Source organism: Meleagris gallopavo, chromosome 10, assembly GCF_905368555.1.
Source record: "Meleagris gallopavo chromosome 10, MGAL_WU_HG_1.1, whole genome shotgun sequence".
NCBI classification, from domain to species: domain Eukaryota; kingdom Metazoa; phylum Chordata; class Aves; order Galliformes; family Phasianidae; genus Meleagris; species Meleagris gallopavo.
Genome location: NC_139413.1, coordinates 11,797,450 through 11,818,398, shown reverse-complemented (window position 1 = coordinate 11,818,398; position 20,949 = coordinate 11,797,450). Strand labels below are relative to the sequence as shown.

Genomic DNA, 20,949 nt, shown 5'->3' with positions numbered 1-20,949 from the left:
GGCATGTGGTAATGAGCACTGCCAGGCAGCCCGGGCTGTTTTATTCCTAATTACAGTTGTGACATTTTAGGGTTCCATAGACTCTATGGGTTGTCCGAGCTTTGTTTGTGTAGCTGGAAAAGTCAAAGCTTGCAATGAAAATTCAAAGTCCCTTTGGCTTAGTGGGATGCGTTAAGAAGTTTGCCCTTATGGGAGATATGGAAAATCAGTACTTCCTGGAAAAAGTTCCACTCTTTGAAATTGTTTCTCTTTAGCAAAGAGTACGTTCAGAGTACATTGTAAGTATATCCACTTGCAGAAAAAAATCATACAGTCACCTATGTTATAAAAGACTTTCAAGGCCATCACGTCCAACCACCAACCTGAACCTACCAAGTCCCATCACCAAACCAGATCTCTTCATGCCATGTTTACACTTCTCTTGAATACTTCCAGGAATGGGGACTCCAACATTTTCCCAGGTGTCCTGTTCATTTATTGATTAAATATAAACATCTCCCATTTTAATACAAATTTGGAAAATTTCCAAAGCTACATCGTTTCTATAATTGAGAGAATAGCCATGATTTGGAGGCAGGAGGGATATATTCTTGGTGAAATAAAAAGACTCTTCACCTATGCCCTCTCACTTCAAAAAATCCTGGTTTATACCCCTTAAGTCACAATGAATTTTGCCTTTGACTTCAGTGGCACTAGTGCATTACTGTGTGTCTCACATGTGGGAATGCTAAAGGACATAGTGTCCTGAGTGATCACTTAGGTTTTCTCAGTCTCCAGAGGGGATGGATTTTTTCTAACAGTGGCATGAGCAGAAAGCACAAGTACGGACCATGACCATGACCATAGGAATCCAGCCTGCAAAACATAAGTCATCAGCCTTCACTGAAATAAATACATGCAGGGAATATTCATTGTGTCTTAGCACCAAACACTTCCTTTCCTTCTGCTTCTAATACATACCAGCAGAGCTAGGCTTGAAATGTCAGATGTTTGTACACATCAGTAGGTAGCTCTATGCCACCTCTCAGTCACATCTGGAGGGTTTTATGTAGCTTTTCAGCTAGGCATGACCCACCACATTTAACTTATGTATTTTTTCACTTCAAAGCTGTGCATAGGTGTGATTGTACAAGACACAAAATCAGAGGAAGTGCAGTGATTAGAATAAGCGCACAGGGAGAATGCGCTCTAGGATTAAATCTTCCTTCCTAAGAACAAAATGTTTGTATCTAGTGCAAGAATTAAACTATACTGCTGTTACTTGGAGGCCCATTTCTATCTAAGTAGGTTTTCTGCTATATTTGAATTAGTCTTAGGGGGAAAAACTCACGCACAAACGTAGAAAATGAAATTATCCCCATACTGCACAATGCTTTACGTGTATATTGCTTTTTCTCTCAGAAGAGCCTACAATGTGTGAGGGAATGGGGAAGAGAAATACACTTAAGAGCCTGCTCCTTGAGCCGACCTTGCTGACTCATACAGGATAGACATTAGATTTGCATATAAGATTGCATTAGAGACCAGCATCCCCAAAATACTAAGGGCCAGTCTGAGATTTGAGGAAGCTGCTACTCAAAGCAACTGCCATTCACTGACTAAACTGTCAATGCTGTATCCTCCCAGCACTTCTTTATCTACAGAAGAGCTGTTCAGCTTGCATACTACTAGCTTTTAGCAGATGAGCAGAAAAAAGTGGCATAAAGGAGGGGCCAGGGCTGTGCTAATATTGTCCTGAGGATAAAAAATAATAATGCCACATGTTAGGTCTCCCTCTGTGTTTGGCTACTTGCTTTGCCAGTGCAGAGTTTAAATCATTCATGGTGAAAGAGAATCTCTTTTCAGTTCTCTTTTCAGTCCTTCATCATCCTCTGGATCTAATTCCCAGTGGTAAAAGGAAGACTTAGTATGTTAGAAATCAAAGGAGATTCATTTTCCAAACAATTACATGTTCCAAAAATATTTATGACCCTTTCTGTGATTTCCTTCTATAATTGTTAAAAATCTACAGCCAAAATTAAAAATTAAGTTACCAAAGAGCATGAGAGTGAGCCTAGAGAAAGGTTGACACCCACAGATTCTATTTATTTATTTATTTATTTTTGTATGAGAGCTGCTCTGAAAGTAATGCCTCCTATTTTATGATTTCCCACAATGTCAAAGGCAGATGGTGGTGGCATGGCAGCAGAGGCTGAACCTTTCTGCCAACATTCCATCATATTTTGTTGTTGTGCAACAACAGATGGAAGTAGAGGGGCACTTGTGTCACCACTATGAGGCTGAATCAAAAGAGCAGTCCATGGAGTGGCACCATGCAAATTCCTCATCAAAGAAAAAGTTCAAGATGCAGCCTTCAGTCGGTGAGATGATCTTCACTGTCTTTTGGGATAGGAAAGGGGTGATCCTTCTGGATCGATTTCCTGGAACCCAGATAAACCATCAACTCTGGCTGCTATATCACAACACTGACTAAGCTGAAGACTTGAACTTCCTGAGAAGGCCAGAGAAGACGACAACCCTTCTCTTGTGATACAAGAACACCAGAACCCATACCAGTTTCAGGACCACAGGGCACACTGCAAGTCTTGGCTGGACTGTGCTATCACCTCCACCAGATAGTCTGGATCTAGTGCCTTCTGACTTGCTTCTGCTTGGGCCATCCATTAAGAGATGGACTTTGTAAGCAACATTTTCCTAGCAATGATGCCATCATAGTTGCTGTGAAACAGTGGGTCACCTGTGCTGGTGCAGATTTTTATGAGCACAACACCCAGGCTCTTTTTCACCACTAGTGAAAATGCACTACTTACGTTTAAAAATAGTGCTTTGCAGCTGAGAATTCACTCTAACAAATAGTGTTATTGTGCTCTTTGTATCTGTTGCAGTGGGAATAAATAGGCAGCATCACTTTCAGGGTGACCTGTGTATTTATGAAACAGTGTATTTTGGAGAGTAGAATAAATTGTAACATTATGTAAGGACTGGCAGCTTTAACTGCTAGATCTTCTTTCTTTTTTGAGTGAATTTCTAGCTGAAACTTAGTAGCGCTTCAACCTGCAAAAAGCCACCTTTTCAGAATGTTGCTGTTCTTGTTTTTACTATAACTCCACAGTAGCCACTATAAAAGAAGTTTCAAAATCAAGAGGTGTGCAATATCTTAAATCTCATTGTGGTTACCCATTGATTATAACTAATAAATAATCATAATTAACAAAAATCATAAGCAATAATAAATCATCAACTATTTCTGAACTCTCACTGAAGATGAATGTGTTCATGGTATTTTTCATGTGATGTAAAATTTCTGTTTAAGAGTTTGTTTCACATTTAAGTTCATATACTTAAGCTGAAATATTTTAAAAATTATTTTAGCTTAAGAAATAAGTCCTTTTAGAATTACTATACATCAGTTTGACTTTTAAATTTAAGGGGGAAAATGTAAATTTTATCACTTATGCATCAGCTTTATTTTTGGTCTTACGCTTTGCTGAGAGGTTTTTATCAACATTTGGCAAAAGATGAAGCGATTTTAGGAGCTGCACAAGGGTATCTGCTGTATTTCTAAAGCTACACTCTATTGGGTAGTCACAGAACAATTCAATTAAACTCTAAAATCAATGTTGGAAATAGACATAATTTAATTTTCCAAAATGGTAATGATAATAGATTTCAATGGCACCTGGTATTCTAAACTGTGAGTCAAAATTAAATCCAATAGAGTTAATCTGGGAGAAGAAAGACCACAAAATGTCTCTGCAATTAGTTTTCACAAAACATAGACAATGGTTAGGTAAAAATTCTTCAGAGAAAAGGCAATTCCTTACATCTAGCTTTGGACTAGATGAAGTCTGCATCCAAAATCAAGTGCAAGAAACAGAAGAAACTGGAGCTTAGACAAAAAAAAAACAAAAATAAAACACCCTTTATATATATGGAAATCTGAGCTTCTGAAAAGCCTGAATGTCTAATATTGCAAACATGAGTATACAAGAATTATTTTAGAACATAGCAAAAAAATCTACAAATCTGACTTTGAAGCTAGAAGGTTCTTTGTTCTACATGCATCCTGTGTTCTGTACCATCTCTAAGAAGTCCTTCTGCTTGGTCTTAACCCCAGCTCAGCACAGTAGTCTGACTAAGGGCAAAGGTAGAGCACTGATGAAGCTAAGCAGGAGCCACACTGGGGATCCTACAAAGGAGCCCATGGGTTCTAAAAATCAAGAGAAAATGGCAGCATTTCGCCTGATACTATTTTTCCTGCTTGTCATATTTCTGGAAGGTAGTTAGACATCTTAGTCATGACCTCAGTATTCATTCCTGTCAGGATAAAAGAGACCTGTCCTTCTGTCTCAAGAAGCTCTCAGCAAAGTACAACAGGACAACAGCCACAGAGGCTGAAAGTCGCAATCACTGTTGGCAGCTAGCTAAGAATAGACATACCTTGCCTCCTCCACCCCACCACAGCCCTCTTTTTGTCTCATCCATCTACTGTGCCTTGTCATTTAGACCATGAAGTCCTTGTCATGGGGACTGACATTTATAATACAGTTTAATAGACTCTCCCACAATTCCACAGCCTTGCAGTGAAAACACAGCATAATTATTAAATAGACCATCATTCTTCCAAGTGCTTGTCTGCTATTGATTTAATGAGAAACTGGTGGCATTCATTAGTTCTATCTCTGTGGCAATCCTCTGTGTGTTTACTTGTTTGCTTAAATAGATTTCCTGATTACCAGAAAACAAGAGAAATACCAAAAGGCTGCTGTTGTGTTCAGGAATTCTTTGCCTGCTGTGGAAGAGTTGCAGAACAACCTAAGGATGAAGAATTCATTGGCCACCTGAGTCTAGAAGTTATTTCCAAATATATTCAAGTATCCTACCAAGTACCCCTTAATGCATTCTGACATGTGTGATAGCCATACTGTCTTTATTCCACTTCTGGTTAGTTGTGGCTTGGTTCCTCAGATCCTGCTGCTGTCTTTTCTGCCTGTCATACATAGTCAAGTAAAACAAATAAATTCCACAGCCTTTATGCTTGCATCTTGTCTCGCAAAGAATCACTTAAGTCATTCTGGTTATCACACTGCACAGAAACATCGGTATTTACCTATTAATACACAAGAGGCATCTCATTTTTTCCCAATTTGCTTGACTGAAATATAGCCCATGCTAATCATGTTTGTAACTTATATTCAGAGTGTCTGCTGGTAGCCACCAATATATTCTAATACAACAAGACAGGATTTGGATGTTCATGAAAAGAGATAACACCTATAATGCATTTAAGCAAGGCAAAAAAAAAGGTCACAAAGCTGCATCCCAGAGAGCATGTTTAACTATCTGAGTGTGTGATACTCCTTGGTTACACTCTCAAAAAAGCTCATGAATTTGAAGATATTCTTTTGAAGATACATATGGACTCTTTGCCTAGTTATGTGCTGGCAAAAGTGGAAATTAGACGTGTAACTACAAGCTTGCAGTTTTAGGGAAAGAAAATTTGTAGAATCTACTAATTTTCATAGAGATTTAAATAATGTTTGTATCCAATTGCATATTCTTTTAATGTAGAAAAGAAATAGGGATGGGAGTAGAGGGTAATACTTATTTGCACCTTTTTTTTTTGTTTGATCCTCTCTGTATCCTCTTATTTCGGACACTATCAATACCTAATTCCCACTGACTTGCCTATGATACTTGCAGAGAGAACCTGATTACAGTGAAGTATTGATCATTTGGGAATTCTCCAAGGGGAGCATTAGAAATCTCCTTCAATTAGAAACGTAGAGCTTTGTAGAGAATCCATGGAATAGTAAAGATCTTATGTTTAACTCCACAGCAGACACTTCAATGTTTCCCTCAGAATGAGAGTGTGTCAGAGGCAAAACTGAATGCCCTAGATGCTGAGCTGCCCAAAGGACAACCTCATGCTATTCAGAGACAGATGTTCCATCCCTGGAGGCATTCAAGGCCAGGCTGGATGTGGCTCTGGGCAGCAAAGTCGTTGGTGACCCTGCCCATGGCAAGGGGGTTGAAACTACATGAACATTATGGTCCTTTTCAGCCCAGAGCATTCTATAATTCTATGATACACTCCAATAAGAGGATTTCTCCACAAAGGCTTGGCCTTTTACTGCCTCGTTTGCAAGATGTCTGCTATTATACCAGCTCTTTATTCCTGCATTATAGAGAGTGCAACATATAGAAGTACAGATGTAGGATAAGGAGTTGGAACATATGTTGGTATTGGATATCTCGAAGGCTGCAAAGAACTCCGCTAGTGGCCAGATAAAGAAGTGGAAACTAATTTAACAGTAACAAAATGCGAGAACAATCTAAACCGTATAAATCACTGGGATGTAATATGAACACACAGATCAAGAAGAGGAAAAGCAAGATGTGAAAGAACATATTTGCAAACATAAAAATGAACCCAAGTGCATCCTAGAGTAAAGAAGAAGAAACCATCAACATCATACTGCATCTAGCAAAGCCTTTGGAATGCATTAGTATTAATGCTTAATAAAGCCTTTTAATTATTGAAAAATTACAAGATGAAAAGGAGAAATACTACTTAAAAAAAGAAAAAAACAACAACCAAAAACCTTCAAATCAGACTATTTTCAGCAGCAATGCTGATTACTATGCTGATTACAGTCCTGACTCCTTCACATGCCGAAGGGAATTTGGCCATTTGGGTCAAACTCTACATTTACAGAAATATTTATTCATTTACAAGCTAAACAAGGATCTTACTTCATTAGCCAATCAAGAAAGCAGGGGTATATATATGGAGTATATATATGGGGAGTTTATTTTTCTACTTAGGAATAGGAAAATTCCTATTCCACTTTGTAATTAAAACAATACACATTATAACATCTTAATTATATTTGGCATTTTCAAGGTGTTGGGAGCTGAAGTCTGTAATTATGGAACTATTGCTGCCTTAAGGAGAACAGTCCATAAATATTCATACATTAAATAGCCACTTATACTGTTTTGTAGATTTTAGAAATGTTCAATTTTCTCTGGCCTTTTTTTAAAATGAATTCTATATTAATATTTTAAAGAAGATAGGAAGAAAAATTTCCTGTGGGATTTGACATACTGTATATAGCAAACTGACTGTAGCCTATTCATTAGTATTGTAAGCAGTTATGTTAGGGATTCATAGTCCCTTAGAGTTATTTCCTTTCTTTGAGCAGAGTGGTTAATTACAGTCAGAAATAATATAGGAGTCCTGTAGTGGAGCTGTAAGACAGTGAAATGGATTTTCACGATTCCTTAATTTTTGTAATTGACAATATGATTGCAGCTAACATACAGCAGCTTTAAAAAAAAAAAAAAAAAAAAAGGTGTCTGCATCTCGTATTTCAGTGATTCACAATAAAATGTCACTTCAAATGTCACCTACTTATGATTGTTCAGTATTACCACATCAAACAGTTGCTTGACTAAGAATACCATAACCAGAGCAGAGATGGATTTATGGGTAAGTTAGGGTCCTGTTGTTCAGGAGAGGCTTTCCTTTTCTTGATATCAGAGTAAAGGAAAATTACAGACTGAAGATGAAACTCTGAGTGCAAGATGTTCCATGCATCTTCGTGCCCTGCATTTCTACCATAGGAAATTAACCTGTTGGGAAGCCTAGGTGAAGAGACATCAGAAGGGTACTGGACCTTTTTTCCCATTTTGGCCATTTAGCTCACTGGGACTCTGATTCTGGCCAAGCCATTTAGGTGTGACTTTCAAAAAGGTAATAATAAAAGACATTGCAAATACCTTAACAGTGAAATGCTGTGCAGAAGTGAAATTGCTGTGTGCAAGAATTCAAATGCTTTGCAGTCTCAGTGTACAAGGAAGAATGAGAGACACTGCACAAGACCCCACAAACCAGGGAAATGTGACAGGAGTCACATTATCACAGATAATTGCACAGTCTCTGTACAGTCCCACAAAACAAAACAAAAAAAAACTGTGAAGCACAAAGACTTTAGGGAAGTCCTCCTTTATCTCTGTACATCCGTATAATGACTAGAAACAGTCATGGTAACTAATCATGCAGGTCTGCAGTATAGTCAATAGGAACTGCATCCAGCAGGAAGTGAGAAGTATAAAGGAATCATTCATACAGCTAAAGAATTAGACATCTTCCTGTAATGAGTAGGAAGCAGAACTCAATTTAGTTACATTTTATATAATTATTCCAACATAACTGAAGTAAACATATGTCATGCTATATGACATGTATCCACATTATATATTATATATATTTCAACGTTACATGTTTGGTGTATTTATTACATTACACATCGTATATATATATTCTAATACAGTACTTCAATGCACATATCACAGAGTCAGAGCGTATCCCAAGTTCAAAGGGACCCATAAGGATCAACAAGACCAACTTTTAACTTATATATTAAGTATACATAAACTACTTATTGAAGCAAACTTATTAGATGCTTAGTCTTATTTTTTCAGTGTTCATAGCACTCAGCTTCATTTAGGGTGCCAATAAACATTCCCCTTCTATACAATCACAGCTTCTCGACCTAGGTAAGATTACTATGGAATCAACTTGAGCAAAGATAATGTAGCAGACAAATTTTTCTGTTTTTCACCTTCAGAAGATTCAGTTCAGAAGAACTCTGTTGATGATAGCAGAATTTGTTCATTTCAAACAGATCCTAATGTGTACTAAAAAGTGTGTTTCAGAGAAATTTAGCAAGTATCCTTCTTCCCTAACCAAACAAAATTACATTATATGTACAAAAAACTCCACATTTAGGAAACATAAGGTTTGAAAACCTGAAAATAGCTAATTAATGCAAGAAATTGTTGTCCCTCTGCCGTATACAGTTCACGTTTTTTTTAAGTTTTTTAAGTTTTTATTCATCATTTTTCCAGTACACATATTTATCCAGTTTTATCACTTCTTTTCATTTTAATATAGAATGGGATAAATTATACCAATTTTAATCAAGCAATTAATTTTAGTTGTTTATAAATACTGAAGAATGCAATGGTAATATAGTTTCATAATGCCTGAAATGACTTCAGGAGAGTTCATATTCCTTATAATGTGAGGTGCTTGATGTAAAAGAGAAGTATTTTTTGTCTTAGCAAATCTATTCAGTGGTTTCAAGCTTCTCCTTTTCAGCAGCAATTAATAGCAAGGAAAAGTTAATGTGATAGCCAAAATAAAAATAAAAGAGGAAAGAAAGCAGGCAGGCAGTTAACATTATCCACAGGTACCTTAATTATCACAGAGACACGAAGGGAGTCATTGAATTGCAGTGGAGGCACAGGTAGTGGCTGCAATGTTGCCTTGTTGACTGAGAACTCTGGGAAATGATAAAAAAAAAATTCTGATCATTTATTATGCATTCACTACTAGGATGCAGACAAATCTCACATGTTGCTAGTCACCCTTCCCACTGGCCATCCTGGGGAAGCAGCTCCCTATCTACTCATTTATCACCCAATGGCTTCAAAATGTCTTTTTGCTATTGCTTCCCTTATAAGAATTACTGGTTGCATCTCTGTTTTCAGGAGATACTGGTGAACTGGGGTAAGTTTATCCCAGGAAAGCTAACTTCAGTCTTAATAAATTACTGTAAGTAATTGTGAAAGTTAAATTCACCAGTAGCTAGAGGATAAAAGAATTGTGAATACAGTCATCATATTCTACACAGACTGAATCTTGTCAAAAATAATTGCTTTTTGATAGAATTACAAAATGAATGTGTCAAGGCAAAATACTCTAAAATCATGTATTTTTCTTTAAATGTTACTGTGAATCTTAATAAAAATTGGTTTGGGTATAAATACTGCCATATATATGGCAACTAAAGTACCAGAAAGGGTGAGGATGAACAGCAGAAACCTGACACCTCACAGGGGAGATTGTGCTGCTGTACTTACTTCTAAAAACAAAATTAAATTAAAAGCCTGTCCATTAATGATTCATGGATGAAACTGCTGAATTATGTGAGCTGAAAATTGGAATGGGTATTTTAAATAGCTTGGTAGACAACAGAGTTACTTGATATCAAGTGAACAGTATAATATCTCTAGAGAATTAATTATTTATAGAAGGTAAAACAAATATAGCAAGGAACAGTGGGATGTAAATAGCAAACATTACAGTGATTTATTAAGAATGTTGTCTCTGCAAATACAATGCTATTCTATTCCTATAATTTTTTGCTTTCTTCTTTTCTAGTTGCCCATATTGGCATCTTCTGTTGTTAGTCTATATTTTCTTGAACTTACTGATGTCTTCAAGCCAGTTCACTCTGGATTTAATTGCTATGACAAGAGTCTGAGTATGCCATATATTGAACCTACACAAGAAGCAGTTCCCTTTTTGATGTTGCTTAGTCTGGTTTTTGCTGGACCATCAATTACGGTAAGTTTGAGGTGCCACCATTAGTTATTAAAGATTTTGAACAGAGTTTCAGTTGGCATAAAGAAAGTAAGTGCTCTGTCTCCAGTTAGGCTGCAGAGTATCACCCAAACTAATTACTTTAGGAATTTAAATTCAGTTTTATCCTCCTATAGCAAAAGGAGATGCACAGCTCTTAGAGCATTTCCTGTAGCACTTCATTAACTTATGCCATCCTAACTGCAGGCACTAAGTTAAGAAAAAGCATCAACAGTTGAGTGAAAATAGTTACAATCATTCATTAATGCTGTACAATATTAATAACTGTTTACAGACAGAATATCATAAGAAACTGATACAACACTTAAAAAAAAAACACCACTATATATATATTTTTTTTATCGGCAGCTTTAGCTGAACATATCACTTTTTCTAGAACTAGCTTTGCTCAGTAAGGTGCATCAGCCTTGTCTGTGAACTCAATTTCATTTTCCCAAACAGCACTGGGACAAATCTGAACTGAGAGTTAGTTGTTAAGAGCAGACAGGAGACTGGTTTAATGGCTCATCCAAAGGGAGAAGACGATTTCAGCAGAACGGAAACTCTTGTCAGAATATGAGCAGCTTGGTAATACATTATTAATGAGTAGCAACTGCTTTTAACCAGGCCTGTACTGTAGCCCAAAAATAATACAGAAAATTACCACATGTATTATTGGCACGTCTTATGGCTTGTGGGATTTGAGAAATTTTCTATGTGCATTCATAAAGCACAGGAAATGTCAGTGAGAGATCTTAGTGTGCAGAAACATGGATCATTACAATGTCAGACTCTTCTTAATTCAGATGCTTTGCATTTAATTGTACTGTATGCACTGTGCACAGACCCACGTTACTTCACATCTGCTGATAGACCATGTGAATTTTCCTTGTAGTGGTGAGAACTTCCTCCTCCATTTCAATATTTCAACACATCATTTTTTTCTGAATTCTAACAAGCCCCACACAGATTCTCAAGCTGCAATATATAACAAGAAAACAATAAAACTGGAAACTGCAAAACTATAAAATCTGCATTTTCCAGCAAATAACAATTTGTTTTCACTTATATTCTTCTTATTTCTGTTTACAATTGCCTGTATATTAAGTCATGATCTCTTTTCAGAGCGCGATAAGGAGAGAGCGTATTCTACTATGTGGACCTGGTTAAAATCCAAGCCAAATTAAATAATTATGGAAGAGTAGGCTACCATCTAATTAGAAGCTGATAGCAAATACTAGGCATGAGGCCAAGACTGATGGCTAAAATCACCTTAAGAACAGTAAAGATATTGCTGTGGTTCTGGATCATGTGAAAGGCAAGAATTGCTGATTATTATTTTTTTACTGTAGAAGAATCCAATTTTTGCTGTGGATCAAGGCTCCCATTCCACTGAGAACTTTATACAAACATATTAATAAAAGATCTCATTTCAAAACTTTATGGTGCTTGGATTTAATGTCAGTGCCACTTTCTTGTTGCTCTCACACAGGTTAAATTGGATTACTGAATTTTTACATATTTATACACATTTTTTCAAGGAATGTATGTGTCAGTGGAAAACATCAGTTGTGTCCAAGTAATATTTCAGCCCTTTAAATTCTATTGCTGTCTTACGAATAATTGCTACATCTAAATTAAGAGCTTCTTTGTCATTGCAGATAATGGTAGGAGAAGGAATTCTCTACTGTTGCCTGTCCAAAAGAAGAAATGGGATTGGAACAGAGGCCAATATTAATGCAGGAGGATGCAACTTCAATTCATTTCTTAGAAGAGCTGTCAGATTTGTTGGTGGGTTTCAAATGTTACTCACAAAGAAAAGCCTTCTGTGTACATTCAGTTTCCACCATGCAGATTTCCTTTTCTGAAACAGCCTTTCAGAATAGTTGCAGGGCTGACACAGGCATAGATTTTTTTTTTCTTTTTTTTTTTTTTTCCCCCAGAAAATGTGAAAAGAAACTGTCAAGGGGAGCAAGAAAGCAGCCCCCCACTCAATAAAGTAGTATCTACTTTCTCCATTTTCCCTTTCCTCTTCTAGTCCATTGTCAGTCTTTCTAAAATAATCGTTTGTTTTTCCTTCTCTGCTCACTTCACGCTGCCTTCCTTTTAATGGTTTCAGTGCACAGTTTCCCCTGCCTGTCTTCAGTGTATGAAAAGAATTCAACCCAGCTGATACAGCATTCAGCATGACAGTAACAACCTGTTAGAACCTGTCAGTAGACCTGATATTCTTTTTCTGTTACATGTTTATCTACCTCTTGAAAAAGGGCAACATAATGATAGAGAGGGACATGATGAATTGTATTATTTTGGTATTTAACAAAGCTGAGCTTGAAAGGCTGGCTGAACTTTGCTCCACTCTCACAATTAAGTCCCTCTGCCAATGAATGGCTAAAGGAAAGGTTGTCTCCGTTCCAGAAAGTTTTCATCAGTGAGGGCAGCATATGCGAAGACAGGCTGCAGGACAGCAGACTGAAAACTTCCTAGGTGGACTACGCGTTAGGTGTCTATAGGCTGGCAAGCAGGAAGACAATGATATATACATATATATATGGTTATATATATAAGGTTATATATGTGGCCAATAAAGCATATCCTGCTACGAGCAGCAGTGAGGAGATGAACAGAGGGGGTTGTAGGTTGCAGCAATAAGAAGAGCTAATGATACCCCATGTCATCCACTTCTCCAGTATGGCATCCTGTTTCATCACCAAAGAAAGCTCAAGGATGCATTAATTTCATCTTTGATTCATACCCTGAATTTGTGGTTTATTTTTGGTAGAACAATTACTTCAGCATTCTTTCAGGTCTGAGATGAAAATTTGATATAAATACAAGTAGCGAATTAGAGGTAGAGCCTTAGGGAAACAGCAATTAGAAAATGCTCAGTTAAAAAACTGAATTAACTGCTTTGTGAATTTGATATTATTAATCAGACAGGAACATAAAACAGATCACTGACAAGAAGAATTTTTGTAATTGTGGTGAGGAGTTGGTACTCAAGAAATGTAAGATGTGTGAAGATACACCAAAGTTATTGACAACTGATGAGTCCCTGGTAATAAAAAGAGATCAGGTTCTCAGAGCAGTGATCTAATGAGCAGCTGTGTTATGAAAATGTTCCAATGGGAAAATCCAAGCACAGAGTGAGCACATAAACTCCACTTAAATAGATGGTTGTACTACAGGCAGCTAAAATTTGTTTTCTAAATAGAAGCAATTCCAATGTAGTTTAGTTTTGTGAAAAAAAAAAATATCAGAGTAGATCAGGTCATCAAATCTAAATATTAAGTATCCATAGGAAGAAAATAAGCATAAATAATCTTAATTTTTATATTAATGAATTAATCTGAAATAAGATTCCATAAAGGAAAAAGATCTTATACTACAGTTGAATTCTCACAAGCCCAATGACAGGAGCCACAGATCTCTGTAAAATGTTGAGTGCATTTTACACAATGATTCATTTAATTTATAAATATAATAAACTTAACAAGCTTTATTGCTTTATTTTCTAGGTGTTCATGTGTTTGGTCTTTGTTCTACTGCGCTTGTTACTGATATTATACAGCTATCAACAGGATATCAAGCACCATATTTCCTGACCGTCTGCAAGCCTAACTATACATCCTTAAATGTATCCTGCTCAGAGAATTCATATGTTGTGGAAGATATATGCTCAGGAGCTGATGCTAATATTATCAATGCTGGAAGGTTGGTTCTATCCTTTACTTTTTCTAGATAAAGTCTGCATGAGTTTTGCTTTTTGCTTTAAGTAATAAAGCAGAGAACGTAAGAATTTTTTAGTGATGTTTAATTTTTTTAATGAAGACATTAGACCAACTGTGGGCTTTGGAAATCTTTTTCAGATTCAGAAGCATGTTAAAAGTAGTTAATTATTTTCCTTCCTTCAAAGGAGACATCACAAAGTACTTCATTGAATACAATAGCAGTCTTGTCTTTTCCATGCCAGTTTAAGCTCTTATTAGTCATTTATATCACATTTCTTTGCATTTTTTTTGCAGTCCTTCAAATTTTTTCTATATGGTGCTTTTTAAAAATTTCCTGTTCTCTAATAACATTGCAGCAGAATTACAGAATGTTTGAAGTGATGATGATTTCTGTTACTGACTGAGATGCATAATTTTCTTGTGTACCCAATTAGCAGGCAGGAAAGCAGTTTTCTTTTCTTCTGTCCTATCCACCTCACTAAAGCTTTGCAGTCTTTTCTGGTTCTCTGTGCAGGTCAAGATGCTAGCTTCTGTTTTAACTTTATGCCTTATAGCATTGCATTTTTGTCACATAGATATTAATAAAATGTTTTGTCTGTATCACCAAGGCATATCTTCCCTACCTTATTTACTTTTATAAGGGTTGGTCTGAAAGTAATGCCTCCTATTTTAGTATGCTGGCCCATGACATCCGAGGCACATGTTAGCAGAGGTTGAACCTTCCCACCAATATTCCATTACATTTTGTTGCCATGTGACAGATGGCAGCAGAGGGACAGTCTAGCAAAGTGGTGTCTGACATGGAAGTGTGTAAGAAGCAAAGGTGTGTCACTGAATCCCTCTATGCAGAAAAAAATGGCACCTACGGACATTCACTGATGCATTCTGAACGTTTATGGAGACTCTTATTGGATGTGAGCATAGTGAGTGCTGGATGGTGCATTTCAGAAGTGGTGACAATGGGTCACCTTCACTGGTACAGATTTTTCCAAGCCCAGCTTGCAGGCTCTTGTTCACTGCTGACAAAAACACATAGGTAATGGTGGTGACTAAATAGGGGGGGAAAGAATATGTTCTATCAAATAGTGTTATTGAGTTCTTCGTATCTGTTGCAGTTTCCATGGAAATACATAGGAGGCATTACTTTCAGAGCAACCTATGTTCATTGATTTCAGTGGTTTACATACTTGAGAATCATAAAATCATTCACTCTGTAAAGTATCTTACAGCAAATTTCCTAATCTGTCTCTATTCACTGAGACAAACCAATTTCACTAACGATTAGAGATTCTCAATTATTTATTTGATCTGAAATATGCTTGGTCAGCTGAGGCTCGTACACTGATTCATTTGCCATCTTTGTTATTTATGTATCTGGGCATGATTGTATCTTCATTTGGCTTAAGTGATTTGGCCTTCACCTCACTCCTGTAACCATCTGCTGTTACTGCGATACTGCCATTGAATCCGGATGTTTGCGAGCAATGTCTTGCAACTACACAGTTTCCCTGTGAAACTGGTGCGGATTTACAGGTTGAATAGGAAGGAAAATTTTCACAATTGCTCTCATTCATTTTGTTATCATCTCAAATACAATGCCCTAAATTGGCTGTCTGCAGCCATTCCAAAAACTCCAATCATATTTATATTTAAATATCACCACTTTAAAAAAAAAAAAAAAAAAAAAAACACCAGTGAAACAGTTGTAACAGATTAAGAGTAAGCAGTGGGTTTTTGCGTTACTATTTCTTAGGAAGACAACCATATACTAATAAGTCAAATTTACTCCTATCATAGAGGACATATTTGATTAACTATAATATTCTGATACATCTGATCGCACCCTCAGTTTTTCCTTACTAAAATTTTATTGTCATTTTCCATTATCAAATTCTTGTTTTCATATAACTGTGACAACTTTAGCAAAGCGAACAGCAGTTGCTGTTCAGTACTTCCTTCAGTCACCTAGTATGGGAGTTACAATATAACTTCTCTAGCTCAGAAGATTAATTTGACTTCAGCAATTTCAGTTTTTAAGGGACTTGTTCTTATGACATTTATAATGGCCTTCTTTTTTAAATTTGTACATTCTAGAAACTTTGGCTCTAGAAATTCTTCTCTAGACTCCCCTATGAATTAATTTTCTGCAGCATCTTTTTTCTTTCATCCTTTTTCCTCTGTTAATCTTCAAAGAATCCTTTCAATCATTTCTATTCAGATCTCTAGTGAGTTCTCTATCCTCTGTTGTTTCTGATGTTCTGACTCAGTATGACTCTCTATCGTTATTCCCCCTCCACGCATTCCTCATGCATGAGCATTCAGAGTGATATACTGTCTCATGAGCCCAGGGCATGTTTTCTTTGAGACCTTTGTTCACCTTTTCAATAAAGAGCCAAGCAAAAAGGCTTTATATTTTTAGCTTGAATTATTTTCATTTTAGATGAACAGATAGCAAATAGAGAAGAGCAAAAGCAGCGTCACCATTAGAAAGTACACAGAGTGCACATACTGTGCTAGCTCTAAAAGCATGTGAATAGAAAACAGAATAAACAGAAAATTGATGTCGCATAGTGACGTATCTTGTCAGCAAAATGCCATCAAATTTAGGTTAAGTTCTGATTGATACTAAGCTTCATAGAATCAAACCTACAGAATAATTCCACAGAGACTGTAAGGAAATGTATGCTTATACTAAAACCCGCACAGAGTAAAGGAGTTGATAGACATTATATGCACCTATATTTTTTCATATATTTACCCTCTTGCCCTCCCCTGAACCAGGGATACAAACTGAGAAAGGCTTGCTCAGGAGAAGGAAAAAAAAAAATTAGGTCTGTCTTTATAAGTGAAAAAAGGAATCATACTGATTTTATCTTGGCTGGAGTCAAGGATCTGCTGGAGCCATGAGCTCAAATTCAGGTCAGCAGCGTGGCATTCACACTGACCTACATTCACACATTTCATTACGAATGAATTATTTAGAACAGACAAAGCAGAATGCATAGCAAATAAATTTAGAAAGCAGAATCTACTCCTTTGCAGAAAAATGTCTAAGGCCAAAGGACTATATTTCAATCTTTGCTATTTTAATTTAGCTGAGGTGCTGCTAGAAAAAAATGGATGCAGAAACACGGAGCCCAGTGAGGTTGTCAAAAACCACCTTGAATGATTGTTCAAGCATTTATTCCAAGCTGAGCTTTCTATTTCAGCCTATCTCAGGTGAAAGTGGCTCCTGTGACTGCAGGATAGGCATACTCTTCTTCACCAAAAAACAGCCAGTATGTTACACATCCATGCCATTTAAAGAGAAAAATGTACAGCTGTAATCTGATACACATCTGAAGTATTCACTTCTAGAGCTCAGAATTTTTTAGGGCTTCCGCAAGCCATGGATTAGATGTCTCCCGTAGAATAGGTGTTACGGAATCCACGCCCAGCTAAATTTTTGCCTCTACTATGTAAAATCTCTTCTTTACATTCTCTTTTTTTTTTTTTTTTTTTTTTTGCTTTTTTGCTTTTTTGCTTTTAGCCAATTGAAATGGGTATAAGATAAGAATAAGATAAGAAAAATAAGATTTTGCCTACTGTCTCACATAGTTTGGACAAATTTTCATTTACACTCTTGTTCTGTGCTTCAGGAAAGGACTTGTTAACATCTAAAAAGTCATTCCATGTTTTTGTACTCCATTAACTCCTACCGTGTTATAAAATGTTAAAATTAAAATTAAAAAAAAAAAAAAGAAAAGGAAAGGAAAAAAAGGAAAAAAAAAGACTGAAAACATAGCAAATAAAGATGAAAGTAGGGCTTGACTATCCAAGTTGTATACATAGCTGACAAGTTCTTACATCAAAGGTCCAAATGAAACCAGTAGGAGTAATCGTGAGAACCACATTCACTCATTAAATATTTGGTATAATTAGAAATACGTATAAGAGTTATTATAGAAATTTATCTATAGAAACAAATTTAGAGAAATGTCCCTCTTAAAATCAAGCATCTGTCTAGAGCTCATTCACACTCATAGTATACCTACATGCTTAGCACACAAAAATAATTCCATGCTAAATATTGACATTAGTTCTTTTTCCAGATTATAGAATAGAAATCTTGAATGTAAATGTTAATGATTGATCATATATTGCTTAGGAAGTATCAGCTGAAATTACTGTATCATCCAGTGTATTTTTTCAAATGAACACTAGCACAGTATATTTGAACTTAGAAGCATAATTTGAGTGTCCTTCCTTGGCAGAAAGTCATTCCCATCTCAACATGCCACCCTGGCAGCCTTTGCAGCAGTGTACATTTCGGTGAGTAATCAACTCTATTCATTTTCATTTAAATAAGACGAAAGTCAGAATGTAATTTGCTGCACATATTACAGTGATGTATTGCCTGGACATTCTGAACAGATATGAGTTTTTATCCCGTCAATTTAAAAGCGAAATGAAATTATCAGCAGCTAAAATAAAAGCTGTTCTATAAGGAATACAGAAAAGATGCGACTGCTTCACACTCTTTGTTAAGAAGCAACATTATCCACTGTAATATTAAAGTATTTAGTGCTTCATGTTATTCACATATAAAATGCAATGCTTATTTATCTTATAAGGTGACGGTTTTAACTTACCATTCAAATCAGCCTTTATATGTTTTATCTTTCCTTTGCTGCTCTCTTCACTTGACTCATTGTTTTTAAACTTCAGGCTTTAAGGCACAAACATTTTATGTGATCTAGTTTCATTTGACCTCCATAGAATTGCATCATTGATGAACTGGCACAGCCACTCTCTAAGGCCTCAAAGATGCTACTGCAAAGCAAGGGAATAAAAACCAGTAATTAGCAGGAAATATTAGGACATGCTTCAGTGATTATAGCTGATTTCCCACATCTGACCACTGACATTTCTTCAATATGGGGGCTCAAATATGTATGAGTGATCACCTATTTGAAATTTAAAAAGAATTTTCCATCCTTCATGCTATAAAACCAGAGAGGGGTGGGAAAAACAACAGCAACTCACTAATCAAACTAAGTAATTGCACGCGTACTGGGAACTTGCCAGTACTTTTTCAGCCTGGGAAAGAGTGAAAATTTGAAGTATTTTTTACCTCCCTTTACCTCCCATCTTCACCTCCAGTTGAGAAATAGCTCACTAAAGCATCTGGTGATAAGTTGTAGCTTTCATCTGGCTTCTATATTTCTGACACAGGGACTGCTTAGTCACGTTTACATTTAGGTTCTGAATGTGAACATTATTTAGGCATAAAATCTTTATCCTAATTGACATCAATAAGCAACGTTGCCTCTGCTTTCAGAAATCCATTGCTTGTGATTTCAGACCTTCCTACAGTAATTGAGTAGATTTTAACAAGGCTGCTAAACAAAATTAAACTGATTATCTTCAACATTAGTGTAACAGCAATTTAAGTCTCCAAGAAATACTTAATGTGTGAAATTCATATATCTTCTGAGGTAAATTTCAGTTTCTATAACTGCTTCTTCATCTCTTTCTTTTTTAAGATGTACTTCAATTCTACATTAACAGACTCCTCAAAACTTCTGAAGCCACTTTTGGTCTTTGCTTTTATCATCTGTGGAATTATATGTGGTCTGACTCGAATCACTCAGTATAAGAATCACCCAGTTGATGTTTACTGTGGCTTTCTCATTGGAGGAGGAATTGCTCTCTATTTGGTAAATACATAGATGTCATTATGTTTTAGAAAATAAAATGTGTATACAATAAGAGTATTGGTATTTTAAATGAAAATATTTTGTCATGGTAATGTACCATAATTAAGAATATAATCCAAATGTGTTGAAGATGATGGTGTTGAGGGTAATCACTTCTAAGAAGAAGCAGGGAAAAGCAAATATGTATTTCAATTCAAAGTGCCATGAAAATGCACAAAGTGATATATAATAGTTTAGTACTGTATGCAGAAGCAGCTCTAATATGATGCACTTTATTTAGGATACACATATTTTCTACTCCACACTTCAAAGCATAATACATGGAAAATATTGGATTAACCAGTACTTGCTGCCAGTGTGAGCACACTTCCTAAAAAAATGATTTATTGCACAGCAACGCCACTGAGTGAACTACTAAACCTACAGGAAATCAAAGTCAATATTAACCCCTTATGGTTCTTTAGAGCTTTTGGGGAAGTTTTGCAAGGGAAATAGGATACCTAAGCCAGTTTACTCCTATGCACTTAATCTGTACGGTACTGAAACAGATGGAGCACTTCAGAAGAGTGCTGTAAGGATGCACGTAGGATAGGCCTGTTTGTATCTGACTGCAGGAAATGTTGGATGCTTCTGCTTGCTCCTTGAAATACATCTCCAACATGACTGTGTTAATCCAGGTTCCTGGGAGCAAGAAGGAACTTCTACTGACAATGTAATAGCGAATAAGATAGTCATAACAACCAGTGGGACGGCATTTGACACCCAAAGAAGTCAACAATGAATTATAGTATAATAATAAATCCATAATCTGTCCCCTTTTTTTCTGTGTTGTAATAATCTAAGGCACATGTAGGTCGCCTACAAAGGTGACCAGGAGGAAAAAAAAAATGTATTTCAGAGTGGCAACAATGACAGCAACCAGAGAAGATAATAAAAACTCCACAAGTTACTAAGTCAGATCCTATGATTATGCTGTGAGCAGAAAGGCACTCTGTTGAGTATATAATTTCAAATTATTAAGCTGTTGCAGACTCTCATAAATGCAGTTGTTCCCATGTTTGAAATCTACAAACAAGTATGGTCT

General features: G+C 36.2%; 2 protein-coding genes across 3 annotated transcripts in view; one reads left to right on the top strand and one right to left on the bottom strand.

Moving 5' to 3' along the window:
• PLPPR5 (phospholipid phosphatase related 5) overlaps nucleotides 1-20,949 on the bottom strand; it is a 203,121-nt gene that overhangs the window by 138,025 nt on the left and 44,147 nt on the right. For both annotated transcript variants that reach the window (XM_085232183.1, XM_085232182.1), the window contains exons 2-3: nucleotides 18,798-18,978; nucleotides 9,265-9,353 (exon numbers count right to left, since the gene is read on the bottom strand). The gene's annotated coding sequence lies outside the window, so the exon portion shown is untranslated. The remainder of the gene's footprint in view (nucleotides 1-9,264; nucleotides 9,354-18,797; nucleotides 18,979-20,949) is intronic.
• PLPPR4 (phospholipid phosphatase related 4) overlaps nucleotides 1-20,949 on the top strand; it is a 30,647-nt gene that overhangs the window by 4,154 nt on the left and 5,544 nt on the right. Inside the window, exons 2-6 of the mRNA XM_085232175.1 lie at nucleotides 10,235-10,420; nucleotides 12,097-12,226; nucleotides 13,954-14,149; nucleotides 18,420-18,477; nucleotides 19,692-19,865. Coding sequence (XP_085088301.1) covers nucleotides 10,235-10,420; nucleotides 12,097-12,226; nucleotides 13,954-14,149; nucleotides 18,420-18,477; nucleotides 19,692-19,865 — 744 coding nt within the window. The remainder of the gene's footprint in view (nucleotides 1-10,234; nucleotides 10,421-12,096; nucleotides 12,227-13,953; nucleotides 14,150-18,419; nucleotides 18,478-19,691; nucleotides 19,866-20,949) is intronic.